The sequence below is a fragment of the Balaenoptera acutorostrata genome, chromosome 2, assembly GCF_949987535.1.
Source record: "Balaenoptera acutorostrata chromosome 2, mBalAcu1.1, whole genome shotgun sequence".
Taxonomy (NCBI): domain Eukaryota; kingdom Metazoa; phylum Chordata; class Mammalia; order Artiodactyla; family Balaenopteridae; genus Balaenoptera; species Balaenoptera acutorostrata.
In genome coordinates this window covers 125,093,503-125,111,750 of record NC_080065.1, presented here as the reverse complement: position 1 = coordinate 125,111,750, position 18,248 = coordinate 125,093,503, and the positions used below count along the sequence as shown (strand labels likewise).

The 18,248-nt window shown below is 52.5% G+C and overlaps 1 protein-coding gene across 3 annotated transcripts in view; it reads right to left on the bottom strand.

The window, feature by feature from the left end:
- The window catches only part of PSD2 (pleckstrin and Sec7 domain containing 2), a 63,392-nt gene extending 46,082 nt beyond the window's left edge, over positions 1-17,310 (bottom strand). The window contains exons 1-2 of one of the 3 annotated variants that reach the window (XM_057541746.1): positions 17,232-17,310; positions 906-1,044 (exon numbers count right to left, since the gene is read on the bottom strand). In XM_057541746.1, the coding sequence (XP_057397729.1) occupies positions 906-1,044; positions 17,232-17,287 (195 nt within the window). In that variant the 5' untranslated portion in view covers positions 17,288-17,310. Of the gene's footprint in view, positions 1-905; positions 1,085-1,221; positions 1,532-17,231 lie in introns of those variants that run through there. The other 2 variants (XM_057541747.1, XM_057541748.1) reach the window with 2 other exon arrangements.
- Positions 17,311-18,248: the final 938 nt, after the last annotated feature.

Genomic DNA, 18,248 nt, shown 5'->3' with positions numbered 1-18,248 from the left:
CTGGTGCCCCCAGTTCTCTCCCAGGGCACCCCAAGATGGCCCTAAGGTTAAGGGATGGGCTGAGGCAGTGGCTCCCTGGGCCTGTGCAGAGACAATGCCCCCAGTTCTGACTCAGGGAGTCCCCAGGTCCTCCAGGGACAGCAAGAGTTGGAATACCTCCTCCTAGGAGAGGGGCCAGCTGAGCAGGTGGTCCCCACATCTGGACACCCTGCCCCACCCCAGCCCTAGCAGTAACTACAAGGATCCCTCCCTCCCTGCGGCTGCCACAGCCATTATGTGCCTCCTGGCCTTGCCTGATGCCTGCCACGCCCCCATGCAAGCCCTGCTCCAGAGGCAGAGCTCAGAGCTGCTGAGGCCTGGCCGCTAAGCCAGGCTGTCAAAGTTGGGAAACTGGAAACAGAAATAAATCTTCAAAGCTGCTCCGTGGTAAAGGTGGTGGCCAGCAGGCCTGGCACCCAACACCCCAGGTCCCTGGCCACCAAGCTCCCACTGGCACCCCATCAACGTACACATATACACTCAGATTAGAAAAACGGCGGGGGGGGGGGCGGAGATCAGGAGACAACTGGGCTGCCGGCCCTAACCCTCCCTGCAGGCTAGCCTGGGGCTCTCTAGCGGTGCCCTCTCTCCCTGGCCCAGACTCTGCCATCCCGGGCTTCCTCTTTCGGCCCCATCTCCATGACAACCGTATCCTTCAGATGCTCCAGCCGCTACGGAATTGATCTCGAAATGTAGCTTTGTTAGCAGACCCGGGCGGGCACGGAGGGCGGAGGGCGGCGCCGCCACCCAGCATGCTCCCCCCAACCCTAGCAGCCCCTCCCGGTCCCCAGCCCAGCTTCGGGAGGGGCGGGGTCCCGGAGCACGCTGACCATGGGGACAAGGTGTTCCCGCACGGCCCGACTCACCGCTCCTGCTCCCAGTAGCTGGGTCCAGCCTCTCACGGTGGGGCCATGAGGAGGCCCCCGCTGGACCGACCGTCCCACTCCGCCACCGCCTGTCGGGGCTCCCGCGCTCGCTGCTATCCCTTCAGGTGTCGGAGCGCGGCTGTGGAGAAGCAGAGCAGAGGTGGGGGGGACGGACGGCAGGAGGGAGGGAAGGAAGTAGAGGAGGGAGGGAGGAGCGGGAAGGGCGGGGAAGGGCGGGGGAACTGCGGGCGGGGGGCGGGGGGAATGGAGTCGGGAGGCGACAGCGGCCACGCAGTCCGCCCGCCCGCCTGCCCACCTGCCCCAGCTCTGCACTGAGGGCCGGATCGCGCGCCCGGACCCGGCCGAGAAGGGCGGCCAACCCCGTCCCGCACCAGCCCGCGCCGGCCCTTTAAGGAAGTGGGGGAGGGGAGCGCTGCGAGGTTCCGCCCCCGCTCCTAGCCCAGCCGAGCTCCAGCTGTCCTCTAACCCCGGGCCAGCCGGCCGGACCCAACACCGCCCCCTCGGCGGGACCTTGGGGCCCCAGACCCTGAGCCCTCAGGAACCACCCTCCTCGAGGTGAAGGAGGGAGCGGGTCCCCTGGTCTGTTCGTGGTCTGACTCCTTGCCCTCCACACCCCCGCCAGCGCGCGCGCGCGCGCGCGCACACACACACCCCGCCACACACACACACACACACACACACACACACACACACACACCGCTACACACACACACCACACACACATACACACACCACACACACACACACACACACACCACACACACACCCCGCCACACACACACACACACACCACACACACACCCCGCCCAGGGGAGACCCAACCGACTGAGAGGAGCGAGGAGTGCCGGGATCAAGGTGGACAATCCCAGAGAGAGGGAGGCTGAGCCCAACCTACTTACCTACCTACTGAGACAGACAGAGGGACAGACAGACCTGGGGTATGGGGTGAGAAGGGGGGCTTGGGACAGAGCTGGAAGGAGTGCAGTGAGGAGGGGTGCAGGAGAGAGAGACAAAGGGGAGAGACCCTGAGGGAGGGGAAGGGGAGAATACAGAGTCCCAGTACCAGGTCAGGAGCCCAGTACTCTGGGCTGTGGAAACTCTCTCCCAAGGAACCTGGCCCACAGACCCTGCTAGTCACCACCTGGAGCCTCCCCCCACCCCAGGACCCTAGCTCTGAAGAGAAGGTTGACAGTATTGTATCTGGGCTAAACACTAAAAAGAACATCCTGGCTGTGAGGCTCCTATAGGGCAAGATTCCACCCCTCAGAGAGGTAATAAAGGGCCCCCACCCACAGGCATCTAGGGAGACCGGGAGCTGTGGGGAGGCAGGGCAGGTGAGCAGGCCCCATGCCATGGACAAGGGAGATCAGGTTAGGGTCAGGCCCTACCACAAGAAGCCACTTTCCACCTTTCTCCTTCCACTCCAGCCCCCAAGCGCTGTTCACTTCACCCAGCTCCTTCCCACCTCCACACTTTTGCAAGTATTCCACCCTCTGCCTTGTCGGGCCTTGATCCTGCTGTGCTCAATGAACTCCTACCCAATCCTCAAATCCCTCCTTAAATGCCTCTTCCTCCATGAAGCTTTCTGCGTCCTTCCTCCCATCCATAGACACACATACAGTTAGGGACCCTCTTCTTAAGGAGGAGAGAATGACAGAAGAGAGGATTTGCTGACCTATGAGGGGTGCCTAAGCTGTGCAGAGTGGCAGTAATTGGAGGTACAGGGTCTGAGCTGTGATCAGTCTCCTCCCTCTTCAAGCTGGGCTACAGCTGGAGCTGGGGTTTCATCAACCACAGTGACATTTCTGCTATTAACTGTGCATCTACTGTGTGCTCGAGTCCACACTAAATGCTTTCTATGTGTTATATTTAACCCTCAGAACAATCCTACGACCTGTTTTACAGATGAGAAAACAAACTCCAAAAGCATAAGCCAGGAGGTCTGATCCTGTAGACACAGCTGAGCAGTTGAGAGGGCACTCTGGCCACAGCCCTTCATGGCCCATCAGACCCTAGGACATTCCCAGGGAGCCAGTCTACTGCAGGGGCCCAGGATCTTCTCGAAGGACACAGAGGGATCATGGCTTCCCTGCTGTCCTGCCCTCTACCTTCTGCCCTCTGCTACCTGCAGGCAGGGCTGGGCGGCAGGTGGCAACCAGCAAGGGCGGTGGGAGGAAGTGGTGGTGACAGGGCTTTGCTCCTTATCCTCAGGACCCATGACCTCAAGTCACAGCTGGACCACATTTCTGAGCTTCCACTTCCTCATCTACCCAATGAGGATGGTCACAGCCCCTCTTATGGGGCAGGGATGAAAGGAGTTAATGTGCTCAGTGCCCACCCACCCAAGACCCGGCTCACAGATGCACCCAACAGGCCACGGCTCTTCCGATTGTAATGAGTGACTTACTCATGGAATGGGTTATTTAATCCCTGTCCACCTAGATAGACTATGAGCCCCCTGAAGACAAGGTCTGCCTTGTTCGCAATGTACCCTCAGCACCTAATACACGGTATGGCTTGATAACTGTATGTGAAAAGAAAAAACAGAAGGAAGGAGGGTCCAGCTGTCTCTCCACTTAACTGGGCCAGACTGGTACGCAAAACCTAGTCCCTGGGCTGGATCTGCTCCCCAACCTTCAAAACTCTGGAGCCTGCTTCAGTGGGCATGAGCTGGCCAGCGCCAGGAGACAGGAGTTCTAGTGTGGCCACTGCTGCTTCCTGGCTGTGTGGCCGCGGGCAGCTATATCCCCTCCCTGAGCCTCATTTTCCCATGTTCAAAGTGGAACTAGCTCAAAGGGCTCAAAGGACTGTCACAAGGCCACAGGTGGGCTCTGTGTGAGAGAGCACTTTGGGTGCCATGCACATGGGAGAGAGGGTTATTGTTATTAGTCCTTGTAGCTACTTTTACCTCGAAAGAAAACAAGGTCAGCATCCCCCCAACCAGCAACCAAAATGCTCTGTATTCCCCAGCATTCCTCCAGGGAGAGAAGAATCAGCAGCTTCTCCCGTTCCTCATGAGGGTGAGTCTCAGGAAGGCAGATGCTAGAGGCTAGACAGGGCAGGAGACACAGTTCCCAGCCCACCCAGCCCACCACAGCCTCTGCCATGCCGAGGCCTCTACCTGACGTCCAGCCTCCTCAGGCCCAGGCAGGGCCTCCTGCTCTTCCTCAGCCTGAACAGGTTGGGGCATCCAGGGAGGAGAAGAGGCCAGGACCTGAGACCTGCCAACTGGGGGAGGCATTTGGGTCCAGCCCTGGCTCAGGGAACACTTGAAACACCCAATTCTCCCATCTGCCAGCTGGGAGACAGGCCTGGGGAGGAGAGGCTGGGAAGGGACTCCCCAGGCAATCCCAGGGCGCTCAGTGAGCACCTACTGTATGCCCAGCCATGCTCCAACCCCACCCCCAAGATAGAGGCTTCAGCCCACCTGTCCAGTATCCTCTCCTGACACCTCCCACCTACCGTGTGACATTCTAGGAACTTCCTACATCCCAACCACTCCTAATGACCTTTGCTTATGCTGGTCGCCTGGCTGGGATGCCGTCCCCTTCACCCCCCCTCACTTGGCTAATTCCTCTCAACCCTACAGCCCCTTCCAGCTACTGTCCCTTTCTTTTCCCCACTACAGCAAAGCTCCTTGAAAAAGTTGTCCATGCTCTCCAATTCCTCTCCCATCCTGTCTTTTTTTTAATAAATTTATTTATTTTTGGCTGTGTTGGGTCTTCGTTGCTGCGCGCGGGCTTTCTGTAGTTGTGGCGAGTGGGGGCTACTCTTCATTGCAGTGCGTGGGCTTCTTATTGTGGTGGCTTCTCTTGTTGCAGAGCATGGGCTCTAAGCATGCGGGCTTCAGTAGTTGTGGCTTGCGGGCTCTAGATCGCAGGCTCAGTAGTTGTGGTGCATGGGCTTTGTTGCTCCGTGGCATGTGGGATCTTCCCGGACCAGGGCTCGAACCCGTGTCCCCTGCGTTGGCAGGCGGATTCTTAACCACTGCACCACCAGGGAAGCCCTCCCACCCCTCTTAAACACACTCCAATCCAACTGTCATCTTCTCATCCACACTCATTTCACTGACAGCACTCATCAAGGTCACCAACACAGCTGCTGAGTACAGATGTACGGGTTGGGCACTGCACAAGTCCCCTAGGGTGCTTAGGGGTAGAGTGGGAGCTGAAATCCAGCCTGCTGTCCCCTCACCATGCTGTGTGTCTGGTACAGCCTACATTTGGCTGAGAGAGGGACAGCTTTTCCTTTACACTGAGGTGTCTCGCTTTTGTGTGCCTGCACAGCCGGGTCTACCTGGAGGGGCCACCTCTTTCCAGTATTTGTACGAAGGGACTAGATAGTGGTCCTTAGTGGCCACTATGATGCCAAATCCAAAAGTCAATTCTCAGACCTCATCTCATCTTATCTTATAGGCAGCATTTGACATAGTTGATCACCCCCTCCTCCCAGAAATATGTTCTCCTCTTGTCTTCCAGGACCCATACTGCCCTGGTTTTCCTCCATCCTGGCTCTGCCTTCTCATTTTCCTTTGCTGGTTCCTCCTCCCCTCCCTACCTCCGAATGCCGATGTGCCCCAGGGCTCAGTCCTGTCTTTTCCCCCTTGCTCTCCCATGCTGAGCCCATCTTGGCTTCAAACCCTGATGATTCTCAGCGCATGACTCTCCCACCTCAACCTTTTCCCCCTGAGGTCAGACCCTCACACCCAACCGCTGGTCTGAAGGGTCCACTAGGATCTCCAAAGGGCAGCTCCAACTTATCCCAGCCAAAGCTTCCTCACTGCAGTACTTGTCACCACCATCCTTCCATCAGCTCAGGCGGAAAACCTGGGAGTTATCCTTGCCTCTCCTTCTCTCACCCCCACATCCAATCCCTCAACAAATCCTATGGGATTTACTTTCAAAGCGTGTCTCAAATTGGCCACTTCTCATCAGCTCCACTGCCACCACCTGCCTCAAGCTGCCATCCTCTCTCACCAGGATTATTACTGTAGCCTCCTAACTGGTCCCCCTGCTTCCACACAGCCCCAGAACCAACATTCCCAACACTGTAGCCGAAGGGATCCTGTTCAGTGTAAGTCAGATCATGTCATTCCTCTGCTCAAAATCCTCAAATGGCTCCCTTGTCACTAAGACTCAAGCCAAGTCTTACAATGGCTACAAGGTCCTACTGTGATCTGGCCCCAGTCACCTCTCTAACCTCACACCTCTCCAGCCACACTGGCCTCCTCGCTGTTCCTCTAACACACCAGGTACACTCCCCACCTCAGGGCCTTTGCACTTGCTATTCCCTGTGCCTGAAACACTCCTTCCCCAGGTAGCTGCGTGACTCACTCCTTACTCCCTTCAGCTCTCTGCTCAAATGTCACCTTCTCTGACCACCCTACCTAAAATACTACCCCTCCCTCACCTATGTCTCCCCTTCACCTGATCTCTTTTCCTCCATAACACATATTTGTATACTACATGTTTACTCGCTTATTCCGGTTACTGTCTGTCTCCCTCCCACCACTACCATCACTGGACCATAAGCTCCAGGAGGGCAGGAAATTTGTTCCATCACTTCTGTAGCAGTGCAGTGCCATCGTCTTCCACCATCACGGCACATACCACACTGTGCCATTACTCTCTGGACTGGATGGTCCCAGAGGGCAAGGGCCCGAGGTAGGGAAGCTGTGCAGTGAGGAGCAGGCTGGGAGTCAGAGTGGCCAGAGGTGGAATCCTGGGAGCCTCAAGGTCTTGTCTTTACATCCCCAACATGACCTGCGACTCCTGTGTTAACTGGGAGGAAGTGTAAGGTGCAAAGACCATGCTCACTGGCAGCCCGTGGCTGTGAGGATAATGATTCATCCATTCATTCAACATTTACTGAGCACCTACTGTGTGCCAGTGTGCCAGGCCCTGGTTGGGGGCAGGGGGAGCAGAGCCCAGACAAAATCCCTCCCTCCACAGCTCACAGCCTATGAGATGATTTCCCAGGGGAAATATCTCTGTAGGTGGAGCTTCCTGGGGCAGGCAGCTTATCTACTTCACCCCACTTATCACAAGGTGAAGTCAAATTTTAGGTATGGATTTTACTAGTCTCCTGCCTCACCCAGACTGTGAACTCCAAAAAGGGGCACGGACTGCGTATCTAGTTATTACTGGATCCCCAGCATCTAGTAAGGGCCTGGAGGGTAGCTGGAGCTCAGTAAGTATCGAATGCATGAATGAATAAATGAGTAGTAAAATAGGAGCAGGCCCCTGAAGAAGGTGAAGATTCGGGCTTGCAGCCAAGAGGAGAAGGCAGGGCACTGCCTGAGCAAGGTGAGGTAGAGGAAAGGTCCCCTGAGGGGAGCAAGCCCATGGGCAGGAGGGAAGGGGGACTGCTCAGGCTCTGAGAGCTGCCTGTCCCACCCCCTCCCCCAGCAAGTGTGGCCCTGCCAGTACTGGTCCAGGGCTGGTGGACAAAGCCCCACAAGGAGTGCCAGGGACTTGCAGTGCCTAGAGCCAGCCGGCTGCGGGCCCAGGGCACAGGCAAAGCCTGGCCCAGAACTTTGAGGGCCTTTGTGGGCCGCTGGGAGCCGGTCCAGGAGAATGCCGGGAACTGGCCAGGGAGGGATGAGATGCACTCCCATGCTTCCGGAGGTCCAGCTGGCCATCCAGGACTGGATTAATGGGGGGTTAGGAAAAGGATCTCCTTCTGCCCCCCAAATCCTTACCCTTGGAGAGCTGCTAGAATTGGAGTGTCCGGTAGATCCCATCCAGGTTACTGAGGCCTAAAGGGATGGGCTCAGCTAGGGCTCACAGACTTAGGGTTGAAGCTGACACTCCCCCTCACCCCATGCTTTGACCCAGGAAGCCCAGCCAGAGAGAGGAGTAGAAGCCTTTTCAAAGCAAAGGGACACGGGACATGTCGACTCCTGCCCCAGGCAGCGCGGCCAAACGGGAAGGTCCAGGGAGGGCGGGCGCGGGGCTTAGAAGCGGAGCCATCCGGGGCCACGAGGCTCTCTGCCTCCCTCTGCTGGCCGGACTCAAAATTACCAGAGCGTCTCGCGTCACAGGGCCACGCACGGTCCTGGGTCCTCCGTGCCGCGCAGCCCGGCTCTCTCTCTCTCTCTCTCACTCACTCAGAAAGGAAACGAATAGAGGTCATATGGATCGTCCCCCTGCCTCAGCACCAGGCCCAGCCGCGCCCCAAGGTCCAGTCGCAAGCCGTCTGTAACCAGCCTCCGTGCTGGGATGCTCGCTCTTTCTGAAAGTCCTTTACCTGCACCAACCTAAGCATTTCCTTAACTTGGCTCAGGTTGTCTCCGAAATCCATGCTCTTCCACAATACAGACGGAAAACTGAGGCTCCACTGACTATCCTATGGTGACCCAGGCCCCGCTTCCTTGGAACTGAGGGGAGTGCAGGTACTTCTCCCCAGAGCAGCCGGGAAGACAGGGCTCTAACTGGCTGAGAAGCAAGAGGCCTCCCCGCCCAACCCCTTCCGGAGTACTTCAGAAAGCAGTCAGTCCAGGAATGGGTTCTTTTGAGGTCGGGGCGCCACCTGCTGGTATCTAGAAGAATTGCACCTGCACCACCAGGCACAGCCGCGGGCTAGGAGAGATCGCGGGGAACAATTAGAGCAGCTGACATTTATTAAGACTGTTTTGTGAGGGACTTCCCTGGTGGCACGGCGGTTAAGAGTTCTCCTGTCAGTGCAGGGAACATGGGTTCGAGCCCTGGTCTAGGAAGATCGCACATGCCGCGGAGCAACTAAGCCCACAAGCCACAATTACTGAAGTCCGCACGCCTAGAGCTGGTGCTCCACAAGAGAAGACACCGCAATGCGAAGCCGGCGCACCGCAACGAAGAGTAGCCCCCGCTCTCTGGGACTAGAGAAAACTCCCGCGCAGACCCAACGCAGCCAAAAATAAATAAATGTGTAAATGATAAATAATTTAAAAAAAAAAAAAAAAGACTGTTATGTGAGCCAGGTTCATCCTAAGTTCTTGGCATTATCTCATTTCACACACTATCTCATTTCATACTCACAGAAACCCTAGGTGAACATCATTCAGCCCATTTTACCCATGAGGACACTGAAGCTAGGAAAGTTAAGGGACCTACCCCAGAACACACCCTGGTGTGTACTTTAACTGGGCTCTTCCACCTGCACTGGAGGTGATGGGGGAAGTGGCAGCTCGGGAATGAGCTCTACAGGGGACACCTCCCGCTTCCCGCTTCCCTCCCCAATCTTGGGTGCTATCCATCTCAGCTTAGCCTGCAGCTGGTGTGGAAGGATCCCTCAGTCTGCCTTGCCCCATCAGTGCCCATGTCCTTCTCTCCCTCAACAGTTTGAGAGCTCCTCTATGGCAGGACCAAGGCAAAGCTGTTCCCATTTCCCCACCATTCAGCACTGATAACTGAATGCCTTCCGTATACTAAATGCTTCTCACCTGGGACTGTCACCTGCTGACCCTGCTCCGCCCCTTCCTCACTTCCCAGTTCAGGAGCTCAGGCAGGTACAGTTTAAGTGGCTGCAAGTGACAGAAACCGGCCTCAGTGAAAGGGGGCTCGAGTAAATGAAAAGTCCAGGAGTAGATCCAGCTGCAGGAGGTACCAAATCCAGGCTCCCAAAAGTGGTCTTTCTCCACATCTGTAGCCTACTATTCCTCTGTGTGGGCTTCATTTCCAGGTAACCTCTTCCAACAAAGTGTGGCTAAGGCAGCTCTGAGCTTCTGTCTAGCTTTGAGGGAAGAAAATTTCCCCATCCCAAGAATGTAAGCAAAAGTCTTAGGATGCAGTCTCATTGGCCCAGCCAGTGAAATATGCCCAGCCCTGAACCAGTCACTGTGGCCTAAGGAGTCACTGCCCCCCTTGGAGTGAGGAGTGGAGTCAGCCCCAGGTAATCCGTATGGACCAATAGTGGGAGGGGAAATTGTTCCAAAGGAAAACAGGGAGAGGAATCACCAGGAGGAGGAAGACGGCTGCTGCACAGCAAACAGCACTGACATGCACGACACCTGGCCATGCCAGAAGCCCATATTTTCTTGGCTCCAACCCACTTTTAGACTGCAGACCCCTTCCCAAATTATCCTACTTTCTTTCTTCTTTCCTTCATTCATTCATTGAATTGTTGTTGAGGCATTACATATTCACGCTTCTGGGTGAATCATAGCAGTAAACAAAAGAGGAGAAAATCCTTGCCCTCCTAAAGCATTTCCAGTGGGGGTGGGGGAAGAAATGAAACAATAAACACAATAAATAAGTAAAATTTATAATATTATAGACAATGATGAGTACTACAGGGGGAAATAGGGCAGTGTAGAAGGGCCCAGGAGGTGGACAGGGTGAGGGGTATTGCAACTTTAAATAGAGTGCTACTCCTCTTCAATAAGTGGTGATGGGAAAACTGGACAGCTGCATGTAAAAGAATGAAATTAGAACACTTCCTAACACCATACACAAAAATAAACTCAAAATGGATTAAAGACCTAAATGTAAGGCCAGACACTATAAAACTCTTAGAGGAAAACATAGGCAGAACACTCTATGACATAAATCACAGCAAGATCCTTTTTGACCCACCTCCTAGAGAAATGGAAATAAAAACAAAAATAAACAAATGGGACCTAATGAAACTTAGAAGCTTTTGCACAGCAAAGGAAACCATAAACAAGACAAAAAGACAACCCTCAGAATGGGAGAAAATATTTGCAAACAAAGCAACTGACAAAGGATTAATCTGCAAAATATACAAGCAGCTCATGCAGCTCAATATCAAAAAAACAAACAACCCAATCCAAAAATGGGCAGAAGACCTAAATAGACATTTCTCCAAAGAAGATATACAGATTGTCAACAAACACGTAAAAGAATTCTCAACATCACTAATCATTAGAGAAATGCAAATCAAAACTCCAATGAGGTATATCACCTCACACCGGTCAGAATGGCCATCATCAAAAAATTTACAAACAATAAATGCTGGAGAGGGTGTGGAGAAAAGGGAATCCTCTTGCACTGTTGGTGGGAATGTAAATTGATACAGCCACTATGGAGAACAGTATGGAGGTTCCCTAAAAAACTAATAATAGAACTACCAGACGACCCAGCAATCCCACTACTGGGCATATACCCTGAGAAAACCATCATTCAAAAAGAGTCATGTACCACAATGTTCATTGCAGCTCTATTTACAATAGCCAGGACATGGAAGCAACCTAAGTGTCTGTCAACAGATGAATGGATAAAGAAGATGTGACACATATATACAATGGAATATTACTCAGCCATAAAAAGAAACGAAATTGAGTTATTTGTAGTGAGGTGGATAGACCTACAGTCTGTCATACAGAGTGAAGTAAGTCAGAACGAGAAAAACAAATACTGTATGCTAACACATATATATGGAATCTAAAAAAACCCAAAATGGTTCTGAAGAACCTAGGGGCAGGACAGGGATAAAGACGCAGATGTAGAATATGGACTTGAGGACACGGGGAGGGGGAAGGGTAAGCTGGGACAAAGTGAGAGAGTGGCATTGACATATATACACTACCAAATGTAAAACAGATAGCTAGTGGGAAGCAACCGCATAGCACAGGGAGACCAGCTCGGTGCTTTGTGACCACCTAGAGGGGTGGGATAGGGAGGGTGGGAGGGAGACGCAAGAGGGAGGGGATATGGGGATATATGTATACGTATAGCTGATTCACTTTGTTATACAGCAGAAACTAACAACAATGTAAAGCAACTACACTCCAAAAAAAGATGTTAAAAAATAAATAAACAGAGTGCTACTGCTAGACACCTTGAGAAGGTGAATTCAAGCAAAGACAAGAAAGAGGTAAAAAGAATTTCTCATGTAGCTATCTGGGGGAGGAGATTTCCAAGGAACAAGAACAGCCAGTGCAAAGGTCCTGAGGTAGGAGTGTGCCCAGTGTGTCCTTGGAACAGCAAGGAACAAAGGGAACAAGGGGAGAGTGGAGGAGATGAGGCGGAGAGGAAGGGGCCAGGTGACATAGGGCCTTGAAGGTCATTATAAGGTCTTTGGCTTTGATGCTGAGTGACATGAGGAGCCGCCCAAGCTTTAGGACAAAGAACCGACCTGATTTGACTTATATGTTTAAAGGATTCCTCTGGCTGTTGGGGATAGATAGGAGGGGTCAGGGCTAAGCCTGGAGACCAGTGAGGCTACTGCAGAATTCCAGGGGAGAGTTGATGGGAACTCAGATCAGGGTGGTAGCAGCAGAGCTGGTGAGAAGTGGCCAGATTCTGGATGTATTTTGAAGTTAAAGCCAATAAGATGAGTTGAGGGATTGCGTGTGGGGTGTCAGAGAAAAAGGAGTCAAGAGTAAAGCAAAATATGAGAACCCAAACAATAGGAAGGATGGAGTTGCTGGGAACTAAGGTGGGGAAGTACGTGCTTGAGGAGGACAGGTGGAGATTGAGACATCAGTTGGCCACCCACGTGGAGATGTCAGATAGACAGATGGATACTTGAGGAAGGTCCAGGCTAGAGATGGGCATTTGGGAGAAGTCATGAGGCCACCTAGGAGTGGGGGCGGGGTATGTCAGAAGCCCTGAGGGCTTCCCATATGAAGAGGTAGGTGGGGGAAAGGGGAGCAGAAGATGGGGGACTGAGAAGGAGCATCCAGAGAGGCAGGGGAAACGCAGGAGAATGTGGGATCCCATAACCAAATGAAGAAAACATATCAAGAAGGACAGAGATGAACCAAGTCAAACGCTCCTGATGGATCACATGAGATGAGAGCTGAAAACTGATCATTGGATTTAGTAACACGGACGTCCCTGGGGACCTTGACAAGAGCCATCGTAGCGGGAATGGTTGAGGAGAACCTGATGAGAAAGGGATTATGAAATAGCAATTAACAAACTTGATAGCAGTATTATTCACAATAGCCAAAAGGTGGAAAAAACCTAAGAGTCCAACAGATGAGGGGATAAACAAAATGTGGTAGAGGAGATCTTTAGAGGCATGCCACCAAGTTCTGTCCTTCGCTCTGGACTTATCTGGTCCATAGATTTTTTTTTTTTTTTTTTTTTTGGCTGCGCTGCGTGGCTTGTGGGATCTAAGTTCCCTGACCAGGGATCGAACCCAAGCCCTTGGCAGTGAAAGCACAGAGTCCTAACCAGTGGACCACCAGGGAATTCCCTGGTTTTGCTTTTTAACCAGTAATCTGGATAAAGACCCAGAGGCATACTCAGTGTGCTTGCAGAAAGTGGAAGATGGAGGGAGATGACATCCGAAGCCAAAAAGAGGCAATAGAGTGAGTGGTTAAGATCACGATGTCTGGATACAGACTACCTGGTTCTATTCCCAGCTCATTTGTGATTGGGTCAACTTGGGCAAGTTACTTAACCTGTGCCTCAATTTCCTCATCTCTAAAATGGGGATAATAGTAGTTCCTCAGTAGGGTTGTTCTGAAGCCTGAATGAGTTAGCTGAGTGTCTGGCACATGGTAAGTGTATGCGAGTTTGCTACTCTCATCACTATCAGGACTGACTGGAGGGTTAAGTCAAAACCAACAAAATGGAATTTAATGAGGACAAATGGAAAAGCCATTCAAATTCCAACAAAGTACAAGTTCAAGGTCAGGAAGACCTAGCTGGGCAGCCATCCATTCGTCTGTACATGAGAAACAGCCCAAGGTGTCCATCTGATTGCCAGGGCAACTGCAGCCAACCCTGTCATTACAACCTTCAGTGGTATTCAGGTGTCCATCAAGAGGCAAATGGATTAACAAACTGCTATACATCCGTACAGTAGAATTCTACTCAACAAAAAAAAGGAACAAACTACTGATATACACAATAACGTGAATGAATCTCCAAACTTTATGCTGAATGCAATAAGCCAGACACAAAAAAGAGTATATACTATATGATTCCATTTTATGACGGTCCAGAATGGGCAGAACTAAGCTACTATAGAAAGAAACCAGAACAGTGGGGTCATGGGGTGACTAAGAAACTTTCTGGGCTGATGGAAATATTCTATATCTTGATAGGAGTTGGGGTATACAAGTATATGCATTTGTCAAAGCTCAACCAATTACATACTTAAGATTTGTGCTTTTCATTATATATGTTTCATCTAAAAAAGCAAAGAACCATACACAAATATTGAACTCTAGTTAGTGATATGCATGTTGAAATGTCAGGGGGTGAAATGTGCTGATACCTGTAACTTACTTTGAAATACGTCCAAAAATGCAGATGAACTGATGGAGGGAGGAGACATGCATAGATGATGAGAGAGCAAATATAATATAATGTAAATTGTCAAATCTGAGTGGTGGCTATATGGGTGTTCGCTGTAAAATTTGTTCAACTTTTCTATAAGTCTAAAATTTGAGTAACAAAATATTGTGAAAAGAAGACAACTGATGGTCAAGGTGTGGGGAAATAGGCACATTCACAGCTGTTACCCATTAGGAGCCAAAAGTGCTGCCACCTTCTGGGAAGAAATTTTTCAACATGTATCAAAAGCCTTAAAAATTGTTCCTGCTCTTCGACCCAGCAGTTCCATTGCTAGGAATTTATCTTAAGAAAATAAAGATGGATGGGGGCAAAGTTGTAGCTACAAGGTTATTCACTGCAACATTAATTATGATGGCAAAAAGTCCTAAATATCCTAAAATAGGGCATGGGTTAGAGAAATCGCAGCATCTTTAAGCACTGGAGTATTATGCAGCAATGAAAATGGTGCATGACAAATATTTGCTGAAATGGAAAGACATTCTCTCTACATACACACTAGTTGAGAAGGAAAAGCAGCTCTCTGGGGTTACCCTTCCCCTCACTAGAGACCCCATCCCATGACACAGGTTACTCCATGCACCATCCCTGCTCCCGTCCCAATCCCTGGAGTTCTTGGGGAGTTTCCATTTCTTCTTATCACAGCTGGCTCTGTTTTCCTTTTTCCAGGAAATTCTTCATTTCCCACCTGCCTCTTGCCTCCTGAACGCATTGTCCTATTTCCCCTGCACTATCTCTTGGGAACCCCCCTAATTCCTTCACACCGCCAGCACCACCAGCTGGACTCACAGCTTGACTTGGGCAAGGGGAGAGTTCACCGTGTGACTGGATCGTGCAGGAGGCTTTCCCCAGGAGTTCAGGATTGCAGGCTTCACTCCCCCATTCTAAAGGGGGCCACTGCCGTTGGAACCTGGGTTTGCGATGCCTGCCCCAGGCTCGGCTCAGGAAGGAGGAAGGTGATGGAGAGTGGGAGCAAATGGTGGTTGGGAGCTTGTGGGGAGGACAGTGCTCCAGAAACATTTCCCCACATCTCTAGCATGACCCTCGGAAACTGGAAATTCTTCTTTCTTTATTATCAGGATCCTTTCCTTCTCTTTGTCCCTTTCCTCAATCTTCCAGAGCAGACCTGTCTTCACAACCAAATGATCCTTCAAGGTGTTAAGTTGAACAAAACCTGCCTTTCTCCCCTAAAAGGCCTCCTACAACCAGTTTTTACCCCTCACTTCATTAACACACGCACTGGCGTCAGTCTGGAAGGAAAGTCCTAAGGAGCTAAAAGGGGTTGTCTTTGTGTGACGGCATTGCAGATGTTTTTCCCTCATGTGTATTTTCTAATTTCCCTATAACAAACACATATTTTCTTCTGTATTGAGAAAAAAGTAGTCACCACAGAAGGAGCCATTCCCACCCAGAGTATACCCAGTGGAGAGCCGCTCAGGAGATGAAGGGCTGGAAAGGTTGTTTACGGGGGGCTGAGACCACTTAAGCTGCAGAGAAGGCTGGCATGGGGGTGGGAGGGCACAGACCTCTCTGCAGCCAGCTGGGGCCTGTGTGCACAGACAGAGGCACATGTTCAGTGCTCCACAGGGTGAGCTAGTTCCAGCCAAGGGAACAGCACAGGAAGGCCAGTTTGGTCTCACTAGAAGGAGCTGTCCTACAATGAAACAGGCTGCCTTTTAAGGAAGTGAGCTCCCTGTCACATGAGGTGTGCAAGCAAGATGGGCAGATGTCAGGAGGGTTAGAGAGGAGATTTCTAGACAGACTAAGAGAATGGACTGAGGGTCTCTGAGGTCCCTGAAAGCAACTCAGAGTGAGTTTTTAGTCTCCCTGACCAGAAAAAGTATCAAGGGAGCTCTGAGACCATTTCTGAGATTGCTGGCAGAGGGGATGGTCAGGGGGGACTTTCTGGAGGAGGAGGCCAGATCACTGCCATTCTGGCCCCTCAATCTCCACCCTGTGGGTATATATCTTCCTGACTCCCCTGTCTGGGGCTCTCTAGCCCTTTCCAGATAAAAATGCACAGGGCCTCAGCCGCTGCCTCACTGATGACCCTCGATGACTCCGTTTCTCTCTGGGCCTCAGTCTGCCCCTCTGTTCGATGGTCTCAGCTAAAACCATCCATGTTTTTTTCTCCAAGGATGGACAAACCGCTTCAGTCACACACTTATGCAGGGAAGAGTCATTGGTGGGTTTTCTTGAGGAGGACCCTGGTTGTTTCCCAGTTTACAGTCCTTGGGACTTGGGCCTGATGCTTGGGTGAGATTCAGCAGAGGGGATAGGGGCTCCAGAGGCAGGCCAGGGGCTCAGCCCCTAGTTTCCCACCATCCCCACGCCCCCACCACCCCAGCCCTCAGCCAAGGGGAAGGTCAGAAAGGGGACTGATGTTACTATACGTTGTTTTTCCCATGGTGATGGGGGCATACATCTGAGCTCACCCCAGGGCCCCTGAACCCCTCCTCCCCAGGGGCCTGAGGGAGGGGTCTCAAGTCCTAGCCTCCCTTCCCAGACTGTCCTGGTCCTGCCCAAGAGGGAGCATGCTCTGATGATACAGGGAATGTTGGGGTCAGATAAGGCCAAGAGATAGATCAACAAACCAGCACTCATCACAGATGAACTCATTCAAGGTAGGCAGTGGTTAGAAAACAGGCCGAGAGGTCAGGCAGGCCTGCTCTGAATGCCCAGCTGAGTGACCTTCGGCAAGTGCCTCCACTTCTCTGGGCCTGTGAGTCTGTTGCTGAGGATGAAATGAGACACCACTGGGGTGGCAAGGAGCTCATGGCTTCCTTTTATTCTCACACACACAGCCACTTGGAGGCAGAAGCAAACCTCAGAGCCCCACAGAGGTTCTCCCCAGACTTGTCCACCCCTCTGTACCCCTAGCACACAACAGTCCCCTCCCACCCCTTACCCCCTCCCCCTCCCCTCCTCCCCTCCCCCGCCCCGCCCCCGCCCCCCGCCCCGCCCCGCCCCGCCCCGCCTCGCCCCGCCTCCTCTCCGCGTCCTCGGCTGCCCCCATGTGGCCCTTCTCGGTACTGCAGCAGCCGGCCCTGCTCACCCAGTCTGTGGCCCCCGCGTCCCTTGCTGCCTTGCAAAGGTGAGGCTTGGAGTCATCTCCTGGTCTCAGGCGGGCAAGCCCTTGTCTCCAAACCTTCAAAGACTGGTCGTCATACTCGGAGACCAGCCTCAACCGGATCCTTCTTGCTGGTTCCAGGCCGGTGGTAGGAGCCCAGGAAGCAACACCACACCCTGCTGGCTGGGGCGGCTACTGTGGGCATGAGGTAGGTGGGCACAGCGCGCTCCTGAGAGAGACGATCACATGATGATCTGGGACCTCTGGAGGTGTATACACACACATAAGCACCCACATGTCCCAGGCCTCCAGGTACACACACGCACACAGGCACACACCAGCAAGCACCACGTGTCCTGTGCACGCACACTGTCGCGCTCACAACAGCGACATCACTGCCCAATCAGCCCCCTTTTCCGTCCATCCATCCCTCTGTCCCCATGTTCCCCCTCGGCCCCCCTTCTGCCTCTGACCTGAGGAAACCAGTGCTTACCGTAAACTGCAAATACAAACTCCTTTCCATGGCCTAAAGTCCTGGATCACCTAACCCACCCGTCAGACCACATCTTCCACGTCCACCCCCTTGCCCATTACTCACTATTTCTCCAGCAAAAACACGCAGCGCTCACTCACACTTCAGGTCCTGTTCACTTACTGTTTTCTCTCCTCTAAATGTTCTTCCCCCAGATCCTCCACTGGCTGCCTCCTTCCCTTCTGCCTCAATTTAAACACCACCTCCTTCCAGACCACCAGAGCTAAAAGGCTCCCTACCCTCCATTCTCTCCAAACATTTCTTTCAAAATGTGCATCCTAATCATTAGAGAAATGCGAATCAAAACCACAATAGGAGGGACTTCCCTGGTGGTGCAGTGGTGAAGAATCCACCTGCCAATGCAGGGGACACGGGACCGAGCCCTGGTCCGGGAAGATCCCACATGCCGTGGAGCCACTAAGCCCGTGCACCACAACTACTGAGCCTGAGTGCCACAACTACTGAAGCCC